This window comes from Chionomys nivalis, chromosome 13 (assembly GCF_950005125.1).
Source record: "Chionomys nivalis chromosome 13, mChiNiv1.1, whole genome shotgun sequence".
NCBI classification, from domain to species: domain Eukaryota; kingdom Metazoa; phylum Chordata; class Mammalia; order Rodentia; family Cricetidae; genus Chionomys; species Chionomys nivalis.
Window position 1 is genome coordinate 67,303,036 of NC_080098.1, and position 27,781 is coordinate 67,330,816.

Here is a 27,781-nt window from a genome sequence, read left to right on the forward strand (position 1 = left end):
TAGCCTTGACACAAGAAGGGTTACAAGAAGAAATCTGGGAGAAACTGCAGAGAGCAGAGTACACTGTCTTGAGTAAAACTGTTTCCATTGCTTTAGATTTCCCCCAAAGAGGGTTCCAAAGTGTGAGCTCATTTTCAGGTATACCAGTTATCTCCTGTAGCAATGCTGCAGACAAATGTGCAACAGGCATTTACTTCCCTCAGTGGCTGAGGGTCAGTGACCAGAGGGACCACCTCTGGAAAGTACTTCTGCCCAGCTCTGAGCTTACTCACAAGATGGGGACAGTGCTGTCCTGTGCTGCATCCTTCAGCAGGCAGCCTCGTGTGTCGTCCTGCCAAAGACAGAGGAAAAGGAGGAAGACTGTGGGCAAAGTAGGTCACAGTGGGGGGGGCTACAGTGAATCACACGGGTAGACAGGGATGTGGCAAGTGAGGAACTGAAGTCACTTCTGCCACCCCTCCAATGAGGTGTGGACCCTGGAGGGCGGGGGACTGCATTTGAACTGTGGGAAAGTCAGAAACTCGTTCTCCTGGAAATATTCTTCATCTTTGCTCCCCATACAGAGATGCCATGATGGGTGCCCTGCAGGATTTGAAAGAGAACTGGTCTGCTCCCATCCCTGAGGTCTCAAGCCTGCAGAGGACACAGGTTTCAAGCCTCTGTTGCCATAGACACTGCGGCTGGGAATTGAGGAGCCATAGCAGGGAGGCATCAGATGAGGTCAGCTGACTGCAGGCGGATGGGAAGGAGGGCTGAATCAGGAAAATGAACAGGCATACTCTGAATGGGTGAGCAGTTAAAAGCTACAGAATTTATAACTACTACATTTGCCAACCAATAAAACACTTCAGATATGTGCTCCAGGGATGAAGTTACTGTGGGACACTGAGGGATGCCCCAAGGACAGGGGGACCCCACATAGGACATTTATTATACACTGCCTACACAGGCAACTGTCTGCTTGCTGAGAAGACGCTCCACTGGCCACTTCATATTACTGAGCTGAGCCAGGGATTGTCTGGTTCCCCTTTACCTATACTTATGTCCACAGCTGAGTGGGTTCTAGGATGTTCTCATAGAGAGGCCTGAGCATCCTTGCATTCCTCAATTCTAGTCCTGGGGTACCATGGAGGTACCTGAAAAAGACAGCTGAATGATATTTTGGTTTGTGAGAAAGATGTGAACCACAAAATCCTAAACTGAGGTTTCTCCATGTCCTCTGTCTCCTGACAGTGGGATCACTTCCTGCCTTAAGATCAAGTGAATTGACAAGAGGAGATTTTGGAGGGAGAAAAGGGGAGGAACTTCCTGTGTGACGGTAGGGAACTGTCCGTCAGCCTTCCATCTCTGGCCTAAGATAAACAACCTAAGGGCAGAAAACACTGCTTTTGGCTCACACTTTGAAGGCTGCAGTCTGTGGCCACGTGGCCCTATGGCATCTGTGGCAGTAGTGTGGCAGAATATCCTGAGCAAGAGCGTACAGCAGAGGAAAAGTCCTCACCTTGTGGCAGCCAGGAAAGAGAAGGGGATGGGTTCCAATATGCCCTTCAAGGCCACGCCTCTAATAACCTAATTTCCTTCCACTAAGCTCCACCCTAAAAAGCTTCCACCAGCCCCTACCCAGGGATCAAGTCTGTTAACCAGCATTAACCCTTAGAGATACTTAATATCCAATACACAAGACTTCATCAAAGGCCCCAAAGGCTCACTTTCATTCCAAAATACAAAATGTGTTCAATCTATCGCCAGTGTCTCTCAAAATCTCAACATTTCCTGCATTGCTTACATCCAAGTCCAAAGTCTCCTTTGAGACTCAAGGCAAACTCCTAAGTTACCAACCAACCAAGACTATGAGAATGTTCCCACAAAAGATGATAAATAAATGTCCTCTTGATTATATTAGGTAGTCTTCATCTTGTGACAAACAAGTTTTCCTTAAACAAAATAAATTTTCTTCCCATCATGCCCTCTCTCAGATTACCAGTGCTTTTAGGGCTGCAGGATCTAAGCTTCCTCAGTTGCACCATCTGTGAGCCCCTTAAAAAAAGAAAGTTATGCATGCCAAGAGATAAAAAGGCATTTTGTAAAATTCCCAATTTCAGAGTTAAGAACAAGAAAAAAACAAGAAGTAATTGGGTCAGAGCAAGATAAAAAATATAGTGGTGCAAACATCAGCATCTGTGCCGTCATGTCAAGCATCTGGGACACCATATAGATCCCCTTGACCGTGAATAGCACTTCTGTGACAGACATGTCCCTGTCAACCACACATCTGTCCTTAGGGCTCACTCTGCTTACTGCAGCTCTCGTCAGGCATTCTATACTCCTGGTGCCCCCCATCTTCCTGGGAATTTGTCTGCAGCTTCACCTTCTCATGGGAATTGCTCACCACTGGCTTTAGAGAATTTCTTCTATAATTCATACAGAACCAGCACCATGGGCTCTGATACCAGCGTGAGCAGGAGCCAGACAAGCGTGATGTTCCATAACTACAGCAGCCTCCGAGTGCCTCAGGAGTGGAACGAGGAGAAACAGATTCCTGGGAAACAACACATCCCTGGGCAGCTCTGGGAAAGCAGAGTTCACTAGGGTGGGAGGGGTGGAGGCTCTCTTCTCAAAGCCAAACTTCTGAGCCTGTAATGGGAAGGCTGGTCTCCAAGAGTCCTCAAGGTATTTTCTACCCAGGGCAAAGCAAAGCATGCTTTTCCTTGCACCAACATTTTTAGCAAGCACACCACCCTTGGTTGTGTCTTTAAATACATCACTTTCTGGTTCCCATACCACCTCACCTGCATATGTAGGATGACCTCATTTCTCTCCACTATGCCCTACCTCCAGGAGGGTTTGACCAGTTTCTAGTAGTCTAAGTTTAGAAAACCTTAAACATGGGCTGCAGTGATGGTTTCATGGGTATAGCTCTTGCTATGCAAGCCTGATGAACTTAGTCTGGGCCCAAGAAAATCACATAACCCTGTATGCAGTAGGGTGCATGCCTGCAATCCTAGGTAGGAGGCAGAGATGGGAAAATGTGAAGAACCTTGTGGTCCAGTGAGCAGAAAGAGTCTGTAACTCAACGTGGAAGGTGAAGACCAGCTCCTGAAGTCATATTCTGACCGCCATCCCTGTTCACACTCAAGCCCCCCCTCTCACACACACACACACACACACACATATGCACACACAAACACACCTGTTTACAGAAACACATACATAAATTATAAATTGACTAATTTAAAAAAATAAAGCCCACAACACAAGAGTATTTGAGAGACACTTAAGAGTCAGAGATATGAGTCAGAGCTCATGACCTGACCCTTTTACTTCAAGAATTCAGTCCTGAACAAGCACAAAGTAGATCTCTGAGCCATCAATACACTCAGACACTGTAAATACACACAGCTCCCAACCCATGGACTGAAAGCCAAGCACTCAGATAAATAGAGAATGCAATATATTAATCTCCCAAGCATGAAAATTATGCCATGTGTCAAAAGCAGACATAAAGACATACACACACACCATGTGTATATTGACTAATTACTGTACAGTAACATATACATACAATTCACACACATAGACAAAAACATATGTATACAACTATAACATACTATCTAATATTCTGTATGTATAAAACATAAACTTCTGAGTTCATCCTACAAGCATACCCATGGACACTAGAAACAAACCATCATTAACCATAGTTAATGCATGTTTATACACTGTGGTTTGGATACAAACTCCATACCCGTTATTCCCTCACCAATATCAAACATTTATATAACACTACAAATGTGCAAATATATCTGCTCCCAAATGTACAGTCTCACCACTTACATAAATGATAATGAGTGGAAACTTTAAATATCCACAAAGAAATAACTTCTCCACCTGTCAAATGTAGGCTCATTTGAACCTGACACTACAGGTGTGCATATATCCTCAACCCCCCCCACACACAAATAAAAACCCTTGCCACACACCTGTCTTCATATGCTAAAAACACAGTAGACAAATCCTGTAGCCATCTATAGCATCCCAAATACACAAATAACCCTACATTTCCCAACAATATTCTCCCTTTTGTATCATCACATAAATATGCACAATTTCTTTAACATTGTCCACAGGCACTATTTCTTGCCCAAGTTTCTCCCAAACTCCATGACAAACAAAAATATAAAAGGAAAAAGAGATAAAATATTCCCCAAATCAAACTGCAAATACCTAACCCCAAGACCAAGGTTACATGCATGGTATCTCACACTGTCTAAATACAATAAGCTCCACAGACTATCAAAATCCCCAATTCCAAATATCTAAACAAACACCACCTACATGAGAACACATTAGATTCTCGCCATTCATAATACAAACTATGAATTAATACAGCATTCCCAATCTATGTCCTAAAAATTATACAGCAAATCTTACATACTCTGAGTGTCTCTCCAGAAGGTCAAAAAGCACACTGCCACATTATACATGGGAATAGTCACCTCACACTTCCCATTTCCAAAATTAAAACACACCTTTTCACCTTCTCAGTCTCAGTATCTCTCTCTCTCTCTCTCTCTCTCTCTCTCTCTCTCTCTCTCTCTCTCTCTCACACACACACACACACACACGGTTACATAATAGTCACACACAATTTAATAATAAAATAATCTTCGTTATAAATTCCATTTACTCATCTGAGTCTCACATAATGCTTTTCTTGATTATCGTCACTCTTAAGGTCCAAAAGGAGATGTGCGGCTGAATTTAAAGGGCCAGTTATCCAATTGTGTAAAGTCTCTAACATCAGTGGCAATTAGTGAAGCTACAACATGAAAGTTGTGTTTCTAGCTGGTATTTATGTTTGCACGTCAAAAGTTCGCCAATTTTTTAACAACATTAGAAATTTGTTTGCTCAGCTGAGTAATGCTTTCCGACACATTGGAAGCTTGCTGAGAGTGTAGGGGACACAGATGAGGGACACTTCCGAAATTCACACCTCATTTATTAACTCTGCCCATCCAGCCCAACACACACATCAAAAGCCAGACAGCCTACAGAACAGTGGAGAGAAGCCCTGGTCTGGGCACTAGCCAATGCCAATGGTGTAAAAACTCCCAGGCTCCGGGCAGACCTAGGGAGGGCACTCAGTCATTCGGGGCCACACTGCCTGCAAGACACAAGCAACAGGCAGCGACAGTGGCGACTGCATGCTCAGGAAGTTAGGTTGGAGTTGCCGTTACCTCTTTCTCTGTAACGGACACTGGGAACGTTAAGAGGCAGACTCGCTCCGGCGTCCTCCATGCTCGCGCCCTCGTCTAGGCTTCTGTCTGCGCAGGTGCACAACGGACGGATGCCGGGCGTCCAGGAGGCAAGGAGCTCGCGCTAGAACGCCAACAGCATGCACAAACAGGAGTGCTCAGGTGAAGCATAGAGCTTTGAGGGAGAGCAAAGAACGCGTTTGGAGCCCCCCCTCCCCGCACCCCGCATTCTCACAGAACCTGGGCGGCCATCCTGTCTTAAAACCAGGGATCGTAAGCCGGGCGGTGGTGGCGCACGCCTTTAATCCCAGCACTTGGGAGGCAGAGGTAGGTGGATCTCTGTGAGTTCGAGACCAGCCTGGTCTACAAGAGCTAGTTCCAGGACAGGCTCCAAAGCCACAGAGAAACCCTGTCTCGAAAAACCAAAAAAAAAAAAAAAAAAAAAAAACCAGGGATCGTAGACCTTCCACCTATGCACTTAGCATCCAAACCGAAAACTGTTGAAGAGGTCTGGCTCCTTCTGGACCCAGCACTTTGGATGGCATTTGTCACCTTTGCACCTTTCAAAGAACAGTATGCCCTCTCTCATACTTTCTGAAAGCTGATTAAGGAACACTTCTAGCCAAAATATAAAAAAGAAAAAGAAAAAGAAAAAAAAATCAGACCCCGGAGACACTCTGTGATATGATTTACTTAGGACTCTGCCTGTAGAGGCCTTCCTATGAAATCCATCGTATTAAAATCTACTTCACAAGAAGCGCTGGAATAAATGTTGGTTCACAAACATTTCCTGTGAAATCGGTGTCATTCTACCTTAAATTGAGACTTGATAGTCCCGGTCCCTCTAAACCTCTCTTCCTTTCCCAAATCTCTGTCACACGGGGAACACTACTGACTCCTACCGGGGAAGTGGAGCTTGCGCCCAGCAACTTTTGCAGCAGCTCTCTGGATTCTCAAGTCCACGTCCCCTGTAGACCATCCTAGCCAACCTTCCTGTCACAAGGCAGAATGAGACTACTGTCTCCCAGCATTACAGCACTGATGAAATGAGATGCAAAATACCAAATTAGGAACCAGACAAGCTTTCTTTAAAAGGGTGCTACAACCATACCCACACACAGAAAGGCACCTGCCCCTTCAGATATGATGCTGTATGACCATCAGAAAATATCGCAAGCCAAATGCATATTTTATTTACCAATACCAAACCTCCAAGCATTGTACCTAGCAAGAGCCACCTTATACTCAGACACTATCCTAGTATGAAGGAAAATCATGTAATGCAAAGGTCTTTCATGATGGAATAGCAAATATTTCATGTCACTAAAAACTTGCACTTGTTGTCTTTGCGACTGGTGTCTTAACCTCCCAACACGCAAGAGGCACAACTCACCACAGTATAGAACATTTGGGTCTTTGACCCAATATGCATCGTGATGCCATCTCCAGCCTGTGCAATGGTCAGACTACAAATGCAAACATTATTTGTTGTGAATGCCTTTTTTTAGCATCCTAACATTAACAAAATCTAAGGTGAATTCAGAGGTAGACTTTTTCTACAGCCAGGAAATGTGGCTCCAAGGACACCAGCATATAAAAAACCAAGATGGCAGCCTGCAGCTAGTGAATCCGGGGTGATTCTGGAGCTAGGAATGAGGCAGGCACAGAAATCCGTATTGGACAGTGTCAAAATGTACACAGGTTTCTATACCTGGAAAATCAGGGCCGTAAGAATGTTAAACCTCTCCATCTTGGAGTAGAAGAATGTCTTCTCTCTTCCTGTACCTCACATTTAACCCTGTTCCCTTTGAGTGGCTCAGGAGGGCCAATTGCTTTTTTTTTTTTTTTTTTTTTTTTTTTTGGCTTTTCGAGACAGGGTTTCTCTGTGGCTTTGGAGCCTGTCCTGGAACTAGCTCTTGTAGACCAGTCTGGTATCGAACTCACAGAAATTCACCTGCCTCTGCCTCCCAAGTGCTGGGATTAAAGGCGTGCGCCACCACCGCCCGGCGCCAATTGCTTTTTTAATTGTCAAATGTCTGCTTGCAATAAAAGGACTCTATACCACTTATCCAAAGAGAAGTGACTTCTTTGCTGAGTACTGTGGACTATATGGGCTGGGGCTTCTAGCAAAAGGGGAAGGTGAGAGAGATTCCCATGCCAGAGGGTGCAGACATCCCAGCACTGCACTGGCTGGACTGCTTTGTAAAGAATGGTATGGACATGGCAAGAAGATCCATGGATCTCCCGAGGTCGTGTTTTCAAATATGTCCTGCTCTGTTGCTTAGACCCTCTATTGAGTGAGTGTAAACGTGATAAAAATGTTCAAGTTTCTACCCTCTGTAGGAGGAGTGTATGACTCAGGATGAAGGAAATAAAACAAGGTCTACTGAAGAAGAAAAGAAGGAAGAGGGCATCGGTGACCCCAGTGTGCTATGAGCATAAGACACCATTTGAAACCTACCTAGAGGCAAACACCAGGTATGTGCAGTCACCTCCAACAAGGATGCATCATTTGAACTGACCCCAAGGTTCTTAGGCACCTGCCACAACCCCTCCCGGAATGTTGCACCCCCCCACCCTGTTTACTCTCTGCCCCTCCCCCACTGCGGAATGTTCAATGCCACATTCCGAAGCTGTTTCCTTTCAAACTTTGCTCAGCTGTGGCTGACTTTCTTGAGCATCTGCCACATCTTGGTGACTCGGTGTGATTTATCTGAATTTTCTCACCATGGATCCTAGCAGACAGGCATGGTTACTGTCTACACCTGTAGGAATAACTTCAGAAGGTAAGCCTAAAGGATGAGGGTATGGGACCTGCCTCCCTGCCATGGGCAATTTAAATTTGATACTAGCAGTGACTGACTAGACCAAGGGAGGGAGGGAATAGGAGACAGATCTGAACTTCTGCAAGGACATCACCTCAGAAGCTGACAAAGCTCATGGCAGATTGAATAGAGCCCTTGGTGGAACTAAATTGTCAGGAGACGCACTGCAGCAGGAGACACAGCAAGAGGTCCTATATGGGTTCTTCCTGTGTGGCAGGCAGCTCTCCTAAGCACAAGTCATAGGTGTGGTGGGATGGTTCACTGTGGTGGTCGAAGGAAGGTTCATGGGCAAGGCCTGAGCTCTGGGTCACTTCTCCCAGCTTCTGGATGGAACTGCGCTGTGAAATTATGGATCCCAGGAATTTAACTGGGCCACCCTAGACCTAAGGAGGACAGTGCAGACTAGGCAGGAAACAGCTCAGTGGGGTCCTCTCTATGGGGATGGAGGTTATTTCATCCTCTGGCAGCCCAGAATCCCTCACACCTTCCCACTGAGGGAAGGCTTCTACTCCGTCAGGCAGTTGATGTCTTTGATTCCTCCGAAGCAGTTAGGAAGTGTCAACAAAGAAATGGGTGATTACTCTCAATATTTAGATATTTTTTTAAAAAATATATCAGTTTAGAGGTGCAGCTCCGTTATCCCATCATGTAACTGTAACCAGAAGCCTCTCTTCCCTGTCACTGCTTTCACACGAAGGGATGTGGAAGGCTGTTGGCTTTGATGGGTTCTAAGGTGGCTGGATCCTTTCCTGGAGACTTTATACAGAAGCACTTGTCTTGGAATATGCTCTGTGTAACTGTTAAACAAAGCTAGAATGTGTGTCCTGGTCTCATGTGCAGGCCTTTTGGACTTGGCTCTCTTTGAGGGGACCCTCAGGAGTTCCAGTAACTGCACCCCACTTGACATCTGGCTCATGACTGTATCTTCCCACCCTCCCCTTACCCTCCCCCCCCCCTCGCCACCAAATTGTTCTTTTATATTGGTTGGAGCTCGCAAGAAAGCAACCACATGTGGTTTTCATTTCATGACCAATTGTGACGATGTCAGTGGCTGTGGGAAACCCCAGAAGCCTCCTGACAACCCCCCTAGTTACCGTTCCCTGACCCTTTTACAGCCTTCCACAGCCACTGCCGGGATAGCAAGGGCATGTGTCAGGGAATTGCACAGCTGTCTTACACGCCAGTGCTGTGGGAACAGCTCCCAACCATGGCGGGAACCAATGACTGTCAGGGCCGTGTGGGGCTGCCAGAATCTACCCCATTGCTGTTTCCTGGGGGAGACATTAGGAGAGGGAGTGGCAACATGGGTAGGACACGCTATAGCGTCACCTCCAGGATTCCAGGGTGCTGGCATGGAAGATTGTATAGAGGTGCTTTGGTTTGTTGTGCTGGACTAGAAAGAGAGGGAGGTTTGAGAGTGAAAGGAACCCTCAGACAGCGATGAGGTCAAAATAGTTGAAGCCTTCACAGAGGCCCTTCTAGAAACTGGCCCTCATTGATGGTGCCTTGTTTCCTGTGAACATCATTACTGGGATGGTGGTCCAGACCAAGTCAAACTGGTCCATCTCTGGGAAGAGAGCTAGACACTGGTGAGTTTTCTGCCAGGGATTCCTGAAGAGCCTCTCAGAGGTGGGAAAGCTGAGGGCTCCTCTCCACAGGCAGCAATCAGGGAATCTTGCTGAACGGAAGGAAGATCCCCGCTGGAACTGTGCTCGGCTCGATGAACCCAGCAGGGAATATCTGCAAACAGTGCAATCCTCTCCCCATGACCCTCCCCTGATTTCCACTGACTACCAGGACCAGGGGGTCCCCCACCTGTGCCCCTTCCCCCTTCATCCACTGTCTTCTTTATCTTTACAGCAACTTCGCTGGGACAGAACATGACTGTGAACCCCGTTGCCTCCATGCCTACATTTGCTACCCTGCCTGTTCTCCCACCTGCACCCCAACCAGCACCCCAGTTATTCTGGGAGCCCCCAGCACCTCTCATGACTGTAGGCATCTCTCCCAGGAACCCTCTAGTGCTATCTACCTTACCTGGGATGTCTTTGGTGGCAGAAGATGGAAGCACTGCCCTGGGAACAGCTGTACCTCTGAACATTGTACAAGTTGGGACACCAGACAGGCCTGTCCAGCCTGTGCACAATGCCAATATTGTCCTCACTCAGGTGCCCCTCAACTGTAATGTCCCTGGGGCCCAAGGTGGGAGTATGGGGCACCCTGCTTCACTCTTCATGTCAACACCTACTGCAAACACCTTCATAAATACTCCAATTGCTTCGGCTGTCCAGTCTCAAGACGGAACGTGGGTCCTGGGCCCTCACCCTCCCACCACTCAGCCAATTGTCCAGCTGGTTTCTGTCAGGTCCCCAGTGAACTCAGCACCACCTCCAAAAGGAGCATATGGGCAGAGTGGCCCAGCCAACGTCCAATCCAACTCCCCAGAATACTTGTCCAAACCAGACAGTGTCTATGGGAACTTCCGGCGCTGGCAGCTTCTCAAGACTCTGGTGCAAAGGCACCTGTCCCAGACTCCTGGCGTGGCGGCTTTCTCCTGCTTCCTCATGTGAGTGTCATGGTGCCTGGAAGGTCCTACCGGGGCTCCAACTCGACGAGGTAGATGAGGAAGGTGCTGGAGGAGCTAGGGCCACCCCAGAAAGCCACACCGTCCTGGAGTCAGCCCCAGGTCTAGGGTTTGGATTTAGACCTTTCACCCCATGTGGTAGCCCTTCTCCTTAACTTTTATCTTCTACCACTGACCTCAGTGTTTAGTGCCCACAGCATACCACAACTAGGATAAGGGAGAGAGCCAGACTCCAGAAAGACCTAGACATTTGTCCCCAAACCATTGTTCTGGGGAAATTCCCTTAGGCCAGGAAGGCTCTCCACCTGTCCCGGGGAAATCTTTGGTCTCCTTGCTCCATTTTGATCCTCAGCAGTTATCTACATCTTGGCCCCAGTCATTAACCCGGGGTTCCAGGTCATTCTGGGCATCTCAGCCATCAGCTCGGCAACATGACCAAGTAGACTAGATGACTCAAACCACAGACACTGTATTTTCACAGTTCTGGACCCTGTCTTCAGACAGGACCTTGAAGAGTCAGTTCTGATAAAGTGTCCATGGTTGTCTCATAGAACTAAAAGAAAATTTGGAGTGGGGGAGGTCTCTTCTCCCTTCCAAAAAGATCACTGGGAGTCCCACATCATAACCTAAACCTGGCTACTGCCACCCAAGGTCCCGTTTCTAATGATTTTCACTTTGACTTTGTCGCCTGTACTTCCATGTTGGGAGCCTAAACCCCATTTCATTCTTACACACACACAGAATGCACGGGGCAGCCAGGGGAGCGTACACAGATCTTTGTGTTGATGTTTGTCGCAGGGTTAGGTGTTCCTAGAAGCTGGCCTTATAGTGCCATTAGGCTATAGATGTATCTTGGGCTGGGGTTGATGGGGTCTGGAGTGCAAGCCAATGACTGGGTTACGTGGTTCTAATGAATTATAGTCCGGTGCTTCGGTCCCTGGCTCGGAGGAAGCCTACCATGACTGTGGAGGAGGGCCTGTGGAGGGGTCTACAGGAATGGCAGTGTACAAGCAACTATGACCGGATGATCTTCTTTGAGATGGCTGAAAAGTGAGTCAAGGGAGTCTTGAAGCAGGGTATGTGGGGAGCTGTTAAACGCGGGTGGGTCTGTTGAGTCAGAAGTTGAGGAGGGTATGTGTGTGGGGTTACCGCTGGGTCTGCTAAGTTTGTTACCCATGCTCTGACAGGAGGATTACCTAACACTTGGGCCCTTCATGAGAATCTTGCTGTCGAGAATGCCGTTCTCACGTCCTGGAGTGCTGGGCTATCTGCCTTACGGTCCCGGCAATTCTGACATCATAAGTCTATTCCCACTTTTCTTTTGAGGGTCAGAGTAGGAAAAGTGGCCCAGCCCAGCCCTGTAGGGTCTCCTCCAGCACTGTGGGTTGCACAAAGCAAACACACTCCCCAGCCTTAGGCCAAATGCCTAGCATTGACACTGCTTTTCAACAGCAGAGACCACTGTGTCTCAAGAGAGTGGCCTCGGCTGTAGCCTTATATACCTGGGGTGGATATAAATGGAAGAAGGCAGAGAGGACGGAGGCCTCTTACACACTCTGAGGACAGTCTCTGGTCTTTCTACCTCTGCTCCACATGATGCTGTTGTGCACACAAGCCAACAAACAGCTCTCAGAGGGAGGCAGCCACACCTCTCAACTTTCCTTCTACTTTCTCCTGACATCTCCTGGGCGCCTGCCTCCCAGGTCACTCCAGCTCTCCCAGTCTCAGTGTCAGCATCTCTGGATCTGGTCTAGGATCCCTGATGTACCCCATCAGTCATATCCACGGCCCACTTCCCAGTCAACTCTCCTGTGTGGCTCTAGGCAAGGTCAGGACAGGCCTTAAGGAAGAGTCACCCGAAAGCCCTGCTTGGGCTATCTTGGACTGACTTGATCCCCACAAACACCAAGGGCTACAGTGTGCCCCAGAGCTGTGGTTATGTTCCAAGACCAGCAACTTCATGGAAGTGTACCAGACCATCCCAAGACCTTGCGTAAATGACCACCTTTAGTAATCTCCTGTGCTGGGCCCTGGCCTCCTTCATCCCTAGGTTCTCAGAATTCGAGAGTGCAGAAGAGATGGAGAATGCAAGGCTGGAGATGGAGGCCTCAAGGCTAGAAATAATGAGAAATGTCCAGTGTCAATTTCTTACAACCACAGCAAGGCAAGATCCACCAAGGCCATCAGCTCTCGAGGTGGTTGAGGAACCAGGTAGGGCTCACGTAGCTTTAGGTCTCTATGCTGAGGTCAGATCAGTCAAAATAGACTTTTGCTCCACATGTAGGATGCTTCCTTCAGAGTGGGACATTTGCTATGTAGCCTGGGGTCCCTTGCAGCCCTTAGTCTTGAACTGGGTAATCATTGAATTGATCATGATCATTGCTCCTCTCTGTCCTCGTCTCCCTAAGGACCCAAACCCCGTGTGACCAGGCCCTGGACACTGAGTATGAAGAGTACCTGAAACATTGGGGGCTCCAAATACTCTCCCATATGACAGTCCTAGACATATCACCCTTTGCACCGTCCCTTCTCAGAGATCTTTAAGGAACACTGTGCTGGCTTCCCCTAGGCCATTGCAGTTCCACTGAGCTCTGCTCTGCATGGCTTGGGTGGAAATAAACCCCACCCATGGATCATCATGCTCTCCTATCTCCTAGTGTGCAGCTCCATGAAGACTGTCCCCAGAGCTGACCCGGCCCACCTCCTAGGACCCAGAGACAGGCAGTTACACAAGACCAAGGCACCCGTAGAAATTCCACCTGAGGCAGTGCAGGAGTACATGGACATCATGGACTGGCTGGAGAGGCTCCCACAGCCGCTCACGAGAGAGCCCATGGAAAAGGAGGAGGAGGAGAGCAGTGGGCTGGAGCAGGAGGATGACTTGCACTCAGACGCAGGACTCCTGAACTACATTGACGAGCTATGCTCCCAGAAACACTTCGTTGAGCAAGTGAGTTGCATCTGGAGCCCTAGTATGGGTTTCCCAGTCCCTGTAACTGAGCCTGCTTCCCTGCCTTCAGAGCTCTCTGTCTGTCTGTCTGTCTGTGTGCCTGTCTCTGTGTGTGTCTCTCTCTGCCTCTGTCTCTCTCTGTCCCTCTGTCTCTCTCTCTCTCTCTCTCTCTTGTGTGTGTGTGTGTGTGTAAATGTTGGTTGTCATCACGACTTGGTAGCAACACAGGACAAGACAGAGGTCCCTTTGGCTTGCAGATACCCTGCCTCCAGGCACTCAAGTCCTTTCCCTTCCGTTTATAGGTGGAGGCCATAATAAACCCCCAATTTGTGGCAGAAATCCTATCTTCCAAACCAGAGATGGACATACTGGCTCTCATGAAGGCGCTGGAGTACGAGGAAGAGGTCACTGTTAAGCAGGTGGACAGGGAAGGGGTGAGCACTAGGGACAAAGGGGAAGCAGCAGGAAGTAGGCAAGAGGCAAGCAGATACCAGGCAGGCAGGATACAGAGAGACACTAGGCAAACATGGACAGGGAAAGGAGGACCCCAAATAGAGTGGGATGCTGAGGGACACCAAGTGGACAGGGAAAGAGAGGACCCTGTTCATAAGAATCATGTGACCTTGACTCACCCTGACATACAGGAAGTCAGAGCATCCTGCCTGGGGCTTCATCCAGAAGGGGATGAAGGTATGAACATGAGGGTGGGGTGGGGTGAAGTGCACAGCTGCAAGAAACGTGGCATGACAACCAGCAGACCCGCAGTCCCCGACTCTCCCCTTGGCCACCTCCGCCCAAATGTGCCACCCTCTAATCCTTCCAGTCTGGCCTGGGTCTCATGTGCCCATCTCCTCCCGCAGCTGCCGGAGACTTTGAAGAACAAAGGCTGTAAGGCGACACCTCTGACACTTGCCAATGCTTCTGTACTGACTGTCAGCCAAGCTGCAGAGAAAGATGGCCGTGGTCCCCAAAGAGAGGCCAGTGCACAAAAAGATTCCTCACAAATGGCTTTCTTAGACCAACAGTGTCCCGAAGACACCAATGCAAAAATATGGGGGCCTAGGCCTTCCGTCCTCCCAGGTAGCCAATGTTTACCCTCACTGGTAGACATCAGATCCACCATCACTACCTGTGATAAAGAAGCCTACCCCCAAAGCCCAGGGTCCAGATGTGGAGTGAACCTCAGAGAAGTTCCTGCCACTGAGGAGCTCCATGAGTCCCTGGGCAGAACCACTGATGACAAGGAAGAGCTCCATAGTCTGTCCTTCCTCCTCTGCTCCCAGTACAACCTGGTGCCATGGAAACTGGCTAGCCACTTGTTCCCCTATGCAGATTTCTCTGACTCGAATAGTATCCCCGAACCCTCATCTCCAAAGATAAGGGGCTTCAGTCCTGATCCATCTCTAATTGCCAAGTCAAAGAAGCGAGCTCTCATTGGAGGCTTGACTCCCATGGCTAAGAGATCCGACCCAGGGCCTGGTCATGGAGTGTTTGAAGGGCCACTCTCAGCCCTGGAGCTAGCTCAACCATTGCAGGCTCAGAAGAGGAAGCACGAGTCACTAGGCACCCGGAAGAGGAAGAGGAAGAAGCGGCACTGAGCCACCTGTGTGGTGTCCCCTCAAAGCCGGCAGAGGTTTCACTCTGCCTCTACCCTGCAGCCCCAGACCTCCCCCCACCAAAAGGAAGCAATAGAAAAGAATCCAGGTCCTGCTCACTCAGGACTGATCCAGCTGGTGCAAAGGGTAGCGCTGGAAGGTTAGAGGCGCTGGGCAGTAAAGGCAGGACTGAGGGGTGGGGCAAGGAGTGGGAGGGAATTATCACTTTAGAAGTTTGTAAGCTACGGTGAATAAAGGTAGTTTTGTTGAAAATGGTGTTAGGGCTGTGTCTGTGTCTTGGGGTTTCTACTGCTGTGAAGAGATACCACAACTCTTCTACAGGAAAAGAATTAATTGGCTCGCTTGCAGTTCAGAGGTCCAATCCATTATCATCATGGCGGAACATGGTGGCATGCAGGCAGACATGGTGCTGGAGAAGGAGTTGAGAGTTTTATATCTTGATCTGCAGGCAACAGGAAGTGAACTGTCTCACTGGGTGTGGCCTGTGTGTGTGTGTGTGTGTGTATGAGACCTCAAAGCCCACCTCCACAGTGACACACTTCCTCCAACAAGGCCACACCTCCTAAAATGCCACTCCTTTTGGAGGCCATTTTCTTTCAAATCTCCACAGGCTGCTACTTTCATTCTGACATCTGTGTTGCTCTGTGGAGGGAGGAGATCATGGGGGAAAACCTGGAGATGCCATACTCGGGGTGTGCACAGGGGCAGGCCCAGGTCTTCCAGATTTATCCACTGATCCTAGGAGAATGCAGACTAACAGCCCCTGGGGTTCTCACTCCTCATAAAATCTCTCTGCTTGTAAGGACTACGTAGAACATATATCTGCGTGCTCAAAAGCCTTCCCAGCCTTCAGCCCTGTGGACCATTACCCAGTTTCTAGAATTAGCCTGTGATTGCATTTTTCTTTGGCAGTACTTTCTGCTCCCCTAAGGACATGGCTGGCAAGATCAATCTAGCCCTCAGCTAGCCAGGGCCTTCTTGAGTGGGTGGTTTGGGGGGAAGGCCTGACATTTGGAGGGGCCATTAGCCAGCTTACACGTCTGCAAATGCCATGCTGTCTGACGGGGCATTCCCTGAACAGGAGAAGCCTGTTCCTGTGGACTCTCTTTTGTAGATGCATTCATTTGTTTTCTTTATTGGGAATTGAACAGAAAGGCCTCTGTATGCTAGGCCAGCAGTACTTCCAAACTATATCCCCAGATTCTTTTGCTTTTTGAGGCAAGGTCTTCCTAAGTTGTGCTAGCAGGCCTTGAATTCACTGCATTGAAATACCACCACTACCTTGTGGCTGAGATTACAGGCCTATGCCTCTAAGCCAAGACTGTAGCTTCATGTTCTAATCCACAGATGAAGGAAGTTATTCAGGCCTAGGTGCACTGGGAGGGATGCAAGAGGCCCTTGTTCATGGACTCCTGGCCAGGCTGCCCCATCAGCTAGCCTGGCTGTGTTCACACATAAGTCAACCCTTGGCTAGATCAGAAATGGGGCTCAGAGGAGGCTCATGTAGGAGAGGACTTGGTGTAGGCCCTGGGCTAGTTCACGGGGTTTTCTTAAGCTCCCTCAACTTGTATTGGCTCTGTGCCAAGACTCTGAGTCATTTTCTGAATCCTCAGCTGTGACATCACAGAAGATGCTTTCTGCACAAACCTGTGACCTTTGACATCATTTAATCATTAAATTAACTATTTACAGTGGTTAAGACAGCACTCATCAGTGGTTCATTTCTGATTCTCATCCACCCTTCATGCCATAGTCCTTCCTTGGTGTGACTTTGGTCTTTATTTACCCCAACAGTCATGTTCTCACACACACGTGTGTTTTAAAAGCACATGAGGATGAAATCTGTCACTTAACAACAGTGACATCTCCCTCATGAGGACAAGAATAAAATCCCAATAAGTACAAGAAGAGGAATGAACCAAGAAGAGTTAGTCTCTCCTTTTAGCCCATTGGTCCAACCCTGCATGCCAGCTCTTCATCATGTGCTGAAGGGGAACCCCAGAGTCAGAAAACACACAAGTCAAGAGTCTTAGTCACCTTTCTATTCCCGTGATAAACACCGTGAACAAAGGCATCTTGGGGAGGAAAGGGTTTATTCCATCTTATGGATTATATTTCATTATGCAGGGAAGTCAGGGCAGGAGCTCAAGACAGGAAACTGGAGGCAGAAATCGAAGCACGGGCTTGAGAGGAATGCTGCTGACTGCCTTGTCCTTCATTGCTAGCTCGGCCTTCCTTTCATGCAAACCACCTTCCCAGAGATGGCCCAGCCCACAGTGGTCTGAGCCCTCCTACATCTATCATTAATTAGGAAAATGTCCCCAGACTTGCCTACAGGGCAATCGGATGGAGGCATCTTCTCAGCTGAGGTTCCTCTTCCCAGATGCCTTGCATCAGTCTGACAAAACACTAACCAGCACAGCACGTTACACTGGGTGTGGTGCTGTCATTCCAAGAACGTACTGGAACATCCCACTTGTTTTCGTTCTACTGTTCTGGCTGGGTACAGATGCTAGTTTTCTTGGATCCCTGGGTGCTGTCTCAGAATTCACTGTACACTGAGCATCCACAAACTTCCTCCTTCAGTCTCTGTGAGTGCCTCCAGAAAGCAGGCGTCTGGCATATGGAGTCATGGATATAAGACTTTCTCTTCTGGTTGCTCTAAAAGTGCAAAGCAGGGAGAAACAGTACCTGTTGCTCTAGTGGTATTCAGAGAACGTACAGAGTATCAGAAAGCATTTATATTCTGCTGCACAGCGCAACATGTAAGCTTCAATATGTAAAGTCATGAATGGGAAGAACATTCCAAGACTTTATAATTTGCAAAATGTGGGAATTAAAATGTATGCTTCTAAATAGTGCACGAATTAAAAGGTAAACTCAAGGAAAATGAAGAATTAGAACTGAATGACTGTGAGCCAGATAAATCATTGGTAACAGGGAAATAAGTGGTGGTTAATGTCTGCCTTAGAAAGAAAAAAATTAAAGTGTTCATGCAGTGAAATTAGAAAAATACAACATGATAAACCAGAAGCAGAACAAAGAAAATAGGAGTAGAAGCAACAAATTTAAAGTTAAAAGATTAAATCAAGCTGGGCGGTGGTGGCGCAAGCCTTTAATCCCAGCACTCGGGAGGCAGAGGCAGGCGGATCTCTGGGAGTTCAAGGCCAGCCTGGTCTACAAGAGCTAGTTCCAGGACAGGAACCAAAAAGCTACGGAGAAACCCTGTCTCAAAAATTAAAAAAAAAAAAAAAAAAAAAAGATTAAATCAATAAAAAAAATTGGTTTTAAGACAATCAGTAAAATGTATAATCTGAAAGAGCCAGTCAGCAACACCTCTACGCCATCAGCCGGGCATCTGTAAGCAGTAAGAAGTCTCTGTGTGGGTACTGGGGGCTGGCAGTCCCAGCAAAAAACCTGGCCTACAAGTAGAGCACGGATTTCCACATTAGACCAGAGAAAGCTTAAAAAAAGGTTCCAAGCACACAAAAATAGAGCCAAGTGTGGCTTTCTAGTCTCACAGTGTCAAGGCGGCGCAGTACAGAGACGAGTTTCTCAGCAGCTGCCTGTGGGATGGAGTCAGCCACGGCCCCTACACTGGCACCATGCACTAAGCCTAGTCCCACCGGTGGCTGACACAGCAGTTCAAGATTCATCTCATGATGAGAAAACAATACAGATGCTCAAAAAAGACAGATCCAGACAAAAGAAACCTCTAAACGGTCACAGTGTGTTTAAAAAGGTACAGAGGCTTTGCAGAGAAAAAAGACATAGACAGTCATAGAAAAAAACAATTTAAAAATAATAAAGTCCTTAAGAAAGGAGTAAAGTAATTACAGAGAAAAAAAAGCCAGATAAAAATGGAAACTACACAGAAGTCTAGACACCATATGTTGTTGTGTTGTCTTTGGATTTTTGATTGCTGATGAACAAACAACAGCTGCTGAGAGACAACGATTGTGAATGGTTCTGGTTTAAACCAGAAATTTAAAAATGTCTTGACTTCAAAACGGAAGTCAAAAGATGTGTTGCTTTGAGAAAGAGGTAGTGCTTCTGTTCCCACAGAAAACAAAAGACTGTGGATTCATTCAAGGTTAAAGATGATCAGGTTTGATAGAGAAAGACCCCCCCTGAAAAACCCTGGCTACAGACATAAAGAAATAAATCTAGAAAAACTACAAGACATGTAACCTACTCGGGCATAAAACAACAACAACAACAAATCATCTTTGGCTAACTTGTGTACAATACACAGTCATACTTGTATTAATGCAGATATGTATGCTACCTTTAAAAGTTTATGTATTTTCAGAGCAAGGGCAGCAGACATCAATAAAATCAGAAGGCGCAGGTAATCCAACATCTCAAAATCACCTTCGCTGCAGTTTCCTCAATGTTCTATATCCAGAACAGCCTCAAGACTGCTAGGCGATATGATCCAGCCTCACAGACTACTCTAGCCAAGACTTGATCATAATCCTATTTTTTTCTCAGGGTTCCCCAAAAACTCAAGCACCACCAAACAAGAGGAAGCAGTCTAGAGAAAAACAATGCCCACATTCCCAAAAGATGGGTTATGGCTGTTTGTTGTCATGGGGTGGGAGGGTGTTTAAAAATTGTTTTGATCATGGACCAAAAAAACCACAAAACACCTAAACAGAAAAGTTAGATACAAGGATCACTTAATGAAAGAAAAAAGGGGATATGGTATAGAAATGATGGGATAAAAGGGTAGATTATTGAATCTACTTTAATTCAAAAAATAAATATTAATCTCAAAATCTTTTACATTGGTATGAATTTTGGTTTATTGGCATAAATTTAAAGTTATTTTGCTTACTGTATGTATATTTCTACTCTTTTTTGAGGCAAGCTGCTTCTGTAGCTCACTTAAAAATGTATAATTAAGAAATACAGGTTAGTAGTTAGCTACCTATAATAATCAAACTTATATTAGGTATGTTTTAAAGGTTAAAGAGATATACTTAGGCAGATGGTCTTCAAACACGACAAAGACTTATAGAATATGGCTTTAAAATGTTTTAATACCAAGGTTTTTTTTGACAGTGAGACACATCTGCTCCTTGGAGCACAAATTTACTTCAGAAAAGATGAAGGGCACTGAAGAAACTGCATATGGAGTTTGCCTTCTTTATGGCAAAAGTTAGCCATTTAGGCAACAAAACTGCTCTAGCCTCAAGTGCTAAGAGTATACTGTCCAAACTGGACCAGAAGGACGCAAAAGAAAGTGACTGCTAACATTGCCAAGACAAGGTAGAAAGTCCTTCAAAATTCCCTGCTTCTCAGAAATGTCTGTCAAATACATTAGGCCTGTAGGTCAAAGTTGGTTAAGCCAATATTACAGATGAACTTTAGGTGACCATCCAGTCGCCAGATGTACTTGTTATTAAGTAACATTACAGCCTTCTGGGGCCTTTGATAGAGTTAAAAACCAAATAAAGTTTTCCTTAATTATGGTAAAAGATAAATTAGGTATAAAACTTTAGACTCTAAGATAAGATAGATAATTTTGCCAAATACAAAAAGGACTGGATATTGTAACTGTAATTCTCACTTGGTAACTGTTTTCGTTGTACATAATTTGACTATGTTAAAGTTAAAACCTTCCTTTTTAATTAGACAACAGGGGGAAATGTTACGGGATAATCATTTTATATACTGAGAAGACGTGTCTTTGCCAAGGTGCTTTCTGATTGGTTTAATGAAAGAGGTGACAGGGCAATACCTAGGCAGGTACAGGTTAGGTGGGATTCGGCAACCAAATGAGAGCACAGGAAGAAAAAGAGTGGAGTCATGAGGAGTCACCAGCCAGAGACACAGAGGAAGCAGGAAATGAACATGTCACGGTGAAAAAAGGTACCACTGCATGGCGGAGCATAGATAAGAAATATGGGTTAATTTAAGTTGAAAGAGCTAGTTGGTAACAATCCTAAGCTATAGACTGAGCATTTATAATTAATAATCACTTTCTGTGTAGCTACTTTGGAGTGGGTTGATGGGACAGAAGATTCTGCCCACAGTAATTTGTTCATTATCTACAAGTTAAGAGATGATCTACAAGGCAGAGATCGTTGAAAACAGATGCCCAAATGATCACCAAGGAGGGGAAAGTATCAAATTAAGAGCAACCTTTGTGGGCATAGGGAAAGTATAGAGAAGAGGAGGCTCCCCACATCTGCAATAGGGCTCAGTGCAAAGGGTGGCAGCCATGTGCTTGCACCCTCAGGGTGATTCAACTGCAGGGCTATTGCAGAGGTCTGAAATTCAGTCTGAGATGACCCAAGTAGTTTCCTCTGATTTTACTAAATGCTAAAATTCTAAAGCAGGTCACTATAATTATTCATATAATTCGTTCAGAATAAGGGAAGAAATCACTCGTCTGCCATGTGGCAGCACGGGTGGGAAAGAGTCGCCCTTCCCTACACATAAAACCTGAGGTAGGTGGAAGAGCTGGCCCTGAGGTCACAAGAGCAGAAGAGCTGGTCCTACCTCTCACCAGCTGGAGCACTGGAGAGGGTGTCCCCTAGGCACACCTGGACTACACAGTAGAGCTGGCCTTGAAGGTACAGGTGTGAGAGAACTGACCTTGAGGATGTGAAAGCAAGAGAACTGGCCACGCCCCTTTCTCTTTGCTCTAAGAGGTTAACTAGCCAGGAGGGCTCATCCTGGTGGGGAGTACGAGGAGAGCTGGCTGGCTGACCCAACTCTGCAACTACCAAGGCCCAGAACCAGGGTTACGAGCTGGCCCATCTCAACATCCACCCCATCTGTGATCTGCTGGAGCATGTGAAGGGACCAGTCCTGCAGACCCAAAGCTGCAGGATTCCACAGCACAGGGCAACAACAGGATCACCAAGAGGAGTTCCAGTGAGGGCAACACTGATAGTATAACAGAAATCAGGGGCCTCGAACCAGACCAATGACTCTGCAGCAAATACATGCAAGTAAAGATGTATGGACAAAAGTGTTTACTGTGTGACCCACTGTGTCACACTGCAGCTTCCATGATGAGGCTGTTTTCTTTCTTTTTTTCGTTTTTTTCCTCTTAAATTTTATTTTGGGGGTGGGGGAAGGTTTCAAGGCTAGAGGGCAGAGACAAAGGAACTGGGAAATGAATGAGATGGAGACGCATGATGAGAAAGACACAAAAAATAATTCAAAAAGAAAGTTTTAAAAAAAACAAACAGAATGAGGTGAGAGAAACCAACCAACAAACCAGGAAAAAAAAGTTGCTAGAAAACAGAAAAAGAAAGAACAAAGACTGCATGTGCACGCACAGAGGAAACAACTGAACAAGGAATGAACCAACCAGGGCCATTACATAGCTGCCCTGAGTCAAGGGAGCCTGCAGCCCTGGTCAACTGAGCCTTCAGTTGTGGTTTTAGGACAGATGGGAGTTGCTTGCTTGCAAGTATTTATAAACTGTATTTTCACTATCTGCTGTGGGTGGCCATTCAGAAACCCAAACAATCAAATCCAATTTAAATCTAAAATACACTCATTTGGGGGATGGAGTACAGCTGAGGGGAGAAGTGTGTGCTCAGAGCACAAGGCTGTAGTTTGTTCCAAGCATCACAAAAACCCAAACACATTCACATCCACATGAAAGCACAGCCCACACCAACTACAAAGCTATTGGCGACCGACACCTGCTTGGCAAAGGGAAAGTGCATTGGACAGTCACTGAGTCTGTAGAACACACTCCGGGACAGGTCCGACACTCAGGCATAACTGGCGCGCAAAAACAAACTCTGGGTTTTTTTTTTTTTTTTTTTTTGGAGGGGGGCAGGAGAGCGGTGGGCTTTGTTATTTTGTTTTGCTTTGTTTGGACATTTCTTTTTGTCTTTCCTTTCCCCCCTTTTGAGAGAGAAAATAAACATAAACTTCGGTAGGATCTGGGAGGAGTTGGGGGACGGAACATAATCAAATATAAATATGCTGCATAAAAATTTTTAACTAAAAAAATTGAAAAAGCAAACAAAAATTAGAGCACAGAACAATGTGTAAAACAGTTCTATTTTTACAAAAATGGGTGAAACATGCACATACAGAAATCATCCATATATGCTTAAGAGGAGCCTGTGCATGGCAAACAAGTGACTGACAGTTGCTGACTGTGGGGCAGATGGCAGCTGGAGGCCTGGCCTGAAATCTGCATCTGAACCAGATTACTGGGTGAGGAGCGCTAACTCAACAGTCTTTGGTCGACGCCTGACAAGCGACAGAGAGGGAGAACTGGGCCGTTTAAACTACGTTTTCACAGCTCTGGGAAAATTAGGCTTAAAGATTTGACCCCTCCTCTGAGAGCAATATATCTCAATTCCTTCCCAGGTTAACTCCTAAGGAGCAGTGAGGGTTCACAAATGAAAGCTACCACAGACTCTGAAGAAAGCAGTTTTTGTACTCAGACAAACTCACAGAGAGCAAGCCTCGTGAATCAGGTGACAGCCACCAAGTCCCTAAAAAAGCAGCTTTTCCTGTTTTCTAGTCCTATGAAAGTAAACACGTCCCTACCAGTGAAGAGCAGCAAGCTGCCCTGCTTGCCGTAGACTAGACTCTAGGGAGTGGGAGTCTCGGGGCTGAGCTCAGTCCTCTGATCCTGCCACTCGAGTCTGAGCTGGAAGCTGGGACACCAGGCCCAGGCTTAGGGTAGAAATCCGCGAACTGTGTGACTGCAGAGAAAATGTAACTGCCTGGGCATCCTTTCTCTTCTAAACAGTCGGATGATGGGGGGGAAGAATCTCTGAGTTCTAGCTCTCGGATTCAGGACACCAGCTGTCCTCATCTGTTCCAGCATGAAAAAGGCAACCATCAAACAAAGAAACAAAGGAAGGGTCTCTTTCATAAAAACATGTTACCCACTGGGATTAAGACACAGAAACTCCATAAGTGGAAATGAGACGGCCTGGCCTCCTAAACCAGAAGGCTAGTTCCAGGGTTTAGCCAGCAGAACACTGACTGGCATTCCAGAAGCAGAGGGCAATGTACATAGTGAAGTCTCTGAAGGCTGAGTTGGGAAGCTTCTGGTACTTGCTATCTTGTACCACCTAAGGACTCAGGGAGCCTGTGCCAGGGTCTCACACACAAAGACACGAGTGACTCTTCACCTCCATCGCAGAAAGAAAAAAAAAAGCTACAACCTCAACCCAGTAAATGTGTTCTCGCCTTTCTCTGTGGTCCTGACTGCCCAGGGCTTTTCATCAGCCCTGCCTATAGACCAGGTACAGCCTGCTGTTAGTGCTTGCCAGTAGACAGTGGGAAAGTCAGGCACAAGGCCACCTGTCCTGTGGGAACGGCACTGTTGCCTGCCCTTTCATTCCACAACATGGTGACACTAGACACGGATCACCACAGGACTACAAAGAGCAGGCCCCAGAAGCTGGACCTTTCACCCAACAACTGGAACGCACAACTCAGTCTCCCCTAGCCCCAGGTATCAGGACTCCGGCAGCACGCCCTCTCAGGGCACATCCTCAGGCCCGACAGCTCTTCCCCTATAGCTTCTACCACATTCCCAAATACAACTAACTGAAAAACAAGAAAACTCACGCACTCAGCTTGAGGGTTAAGAATGCTTCCTAAGGGGCTGGAGAGATGGCTCAGTGGTTAAGAGCATTGCCTGCTCTTCCAAAGGTCCTGAGTTCAATTACCGGCAACCACATGGTGGCTCACAACCATCTGTAATGAGGTCTGGTGCCCTCTTCTGGCCTGCAGACATACACGCAGACAGAATATTGTATACATAATAAATAAATAAATATTTTTTTAAAAAAAAGAATGCTTCCTAAGGAGCTGCGAATGCAAACTGATCTTTCAATGGGGTCTGAAAAAGAATGTGACTTACCAAACGTGCCATAAAATCCTCGTGGTCCACAGGTACCCACGCCGTACTTCTTTAAAGATGCTAAAGCTGCGGCCTTTATGGAAGCAAATGTGATAATGATTTCTTCTGTGTGGTCCTGACGACCCTCCCCCGCCGCCAACTTTCCTTTCTTCCCTTTATCATAATTCTAACAAGCCCAGGCAACACTTCCCTCCTCTTTCCCTCTCCTACCTTCCCCCCTTTCTTGTAACTACAGCAGTTCTAATGGGGTTTAGGAAACAGACTAGGGAGACACAGGACTGAAGCACAGAGAGGTGACATCGCCTACCTCTAAAAGCCCAAAGACCACTAGTTTCTCCTGAGGATCTGCAAGTCCCAGTCCTAACAGGAGCTAGGAAACTTGTGGATGCTCTCTCACTACTGCCCGGGTCAGGCTTCCTAGGTTCTCTGGGTGTCACCCACACTGAGCCCACCCGACACATCTGCCCTGAATGGTTCAAGTCCAGATTTTGATTCTATCAGACCCCGTAGTGTGAAACTGTCCCTCTCAGATGACCCCACCTGACTTTTATGTCATTTCTGCAGCTAGCAAGGTCCTGATCCACTTCAGTATCAAGCACTACTCACCTTAACCCGAGGGTTGGCCAGCAACCCAAGAAAATTAAAGGACGCAAAGTTTACACATTCTTTTCCATTGACCACGATGTTGTGGGTTGGAGGGCTGGGGAAAGAGACAGAGAGGGGTTTACTTCAGCACCCATCTGAGCACAGGAGGGCAGGCACAGCACAGTTATGCAGTCAGACCACTCTATCTGCCCTCCATCCCTTTCCTTTGTACTTTTTCATAAATTAGAATGGTAAATTTAAAGTCAAACATCTTCCTATTAGCTCTGTTCTTTAATAAGCTCCCTGTACTTAAAAAAGAGTAAGATGGTGGGGAGTTGTGGGAAAGCCAGCTCTTTGTTGATGTAAGGAGACAGCACAACATGACAGAACAGACAGAGGCCATCAAAGCATGGGCCAAGCGAGGAGAGGGATTGTGCCCAGAACTGTGGCTTCAGTGACACTGCTGACGCCTGTCTGTGGTGAGCCAGAAAGGACTGCGCACTGCTCTCAGACACTACTTATTTATTTATTTTTATTTATTTTTATTTTTTTTTTATTTTTAAGATTTTTTTTTAATTTATTTTTTATGTATACAACATTCTGCCTCCATGTATGCCCACATGCCAGAAGAGGGCGCCAGATCTCAGTACAGAGGGTTGTGAGCCACAATGTGGTTGCTGGGAATTGAACTCAGGACCTCTGGAAGAGCAGCCAGTGCTCTTAACCTCTGAGCCATCTCTCCAGCCCCTACTTATTTATTTTTAACAGAACTGATAACTCATGAGAAAAGAGGTACAGAATTCTAGAAAGCCAGAGAAGAGACTACCTGAAATCAACTCACAGCACTAACATACAAAATGAGAGAAGACTCAGGGAGGCCAGAGGCAGGAGGAGCTTCATGAATCCGAGGTTAGCCTGGTCTACAAAGTGATTTCCAGGTCTTTCAGCACTACACAGAGAGACCCTGTCTAAAGAAAACAAAGCAAAGCAAAAAAGAGCCTACAGAAATATGAAAGAGCACATAAGGACGAGGAGAGTAGCGGAAAAGTTACAAGTCCCGTGAGCAGACAGTCCAGAAAAAAAGAGTGGAGAAAAAACCAAAACAAAATAAGACACACGTAGCAGGTGGCAGGGAGGTAGTCATCTTTGCTCTCTGTCACTCATCCGGCAGTCAAGCAGACAGAAAAATGTCTGAGATGCAATGTCTCAGCAACAATAAAATGCACGATGCAATGGATGTAAGACACCCTGAAATAAATAAAACGTTTGCTTTATTAAAAAATACTAAAAATACATGTCATGATATTTAGTATTATAAAACACTGGTATTTTCACTGGGCCTCACTTTCTCATGATGGCCTCAAACTTACTATGTGGCCCAGGCTGCCCTTCAGTTTCTGAACTCCTCCTGTCTCTGCCTTCCAAGTGGTATGACTGTCTACAGTGTGAGCCACCACACCCAGCAACACTGTGTACTCTAATATATAATATGGGCAAAACCTAAAAGACACAAAGCAAATCTCAGCAAGGACACAGGAATTGTTCAGAAAGGAACACACTTTCCAACAAGAAAGCAATCAATCACAAAGCACTAAAGACAGACAGTCCAAAGAAAGCGATGTTCTTGGTTTAAAAGGGAAGAGAAAGCTTTTTAAAAATCAAAATAAAAAATTGAGAGCATTCAGGTATCAAAGGCAAGTGCTAAGAGCTGGTGACTGCTCAGTGGTCGAGGTGCTCACCACAAAGCCCAACGGCCTGAGTCGATCCCCGAGACCGACTTCTGAAAACTGTCCTCTCAGCTCCGCAGGCATGCTGTGGCATGCATGTGGATGCATGTACACTTCAAATGGAAATATCGTTTAAAGTGTCAAACTCTTTTAACAGCACATAGTAAAAGTAGGGGCTATAGCTGGACAGATCTTAAGAAGAACTTACACCCCTCTGCAGAGATCATTACCCCTTGTCTACACTTTCTAAAGCTTTAAAGCAACAAAACACTTCAGGTGCAAACCCATCCCAAGCAGAGAGGAGGTGGCAGTGCTTGCGCTTTTCCCAGGCCACAGGACAATGCTCATTTATGTGAGAAGGAGATACAGTATTT

At 46.5% G+C, this 27,781-nt stretch overlaps 2 protein-coding genes across 6 annotated transcripts in view; one reads left to right on the forward strand and one right to left on the reverse strand.

Moving 5' to 3' along the window:
- The window catches only part of LOC130886086 (serine palmitoyltransferase 1-like), a 66,260-nt gene that overhangs the window by 30,637 nt on the left and 7,842 nt on the right, over nucleotides 1–27,781 (reverse strand). The window contains exons 4-7 of one of the 5 annotated variants that reach the window (XM_057787992.1): nucleotides 25,702–25,795; nucleotides 25,096–25,168; nucleotides 5,238–5,379; nucleotides 196–331 (exon numbers count right to left, since the gene is read on the reverse strand). In XM_057787992.1, the coding sequence (XP_057643975.1) occupies nucleotides 5,267–5,379; nucleotides 25,096–25,168; nucleotides 25,702–25,795 (280 nt within the window). In that variant the 3' untranslated portion in view covers nucleotides 196–331; nucleotides 5,238–5,266. Of the gene's footprint in view, nucleotides 1–195; nucleotides 332–5,237; nucleotides 5,380–17,259; nucleotides 17,892–24,804; nucleotides 24,960–25,095; nucleotides 25,169–25,701; nucleotides 25,796–27,781 lie in introns of those variants that run through there. The other 4 variants (XR_009058212.1, XM_057787990.1, XM_057787994.1 and 1 more) reach the window with 4 other exon arrangements.
- LOC130886084 (NUT family member 2-like) lies at nucleotides 7,984–15,212 on the forward strand. The gene is made up of 7 exons (XM_057787988.1): nucleotides 7,984–8,041; nucleotides 9,941–10,646; nucleotides 11,586–11,714; nucleotides 12,715–12,875; nucleotides 13,322–13,614; nucleotides 13,917–14,082; nucleotides 14,500–15,212. The coding sequence occupies exons 1-7, from the start codon at nucleotides 7,984–7,986 to the stop codon at nucleotides 15,210–15,212; spliced, it is 2,226 nt and encodes a 741-aa protein (XP_057643971.1).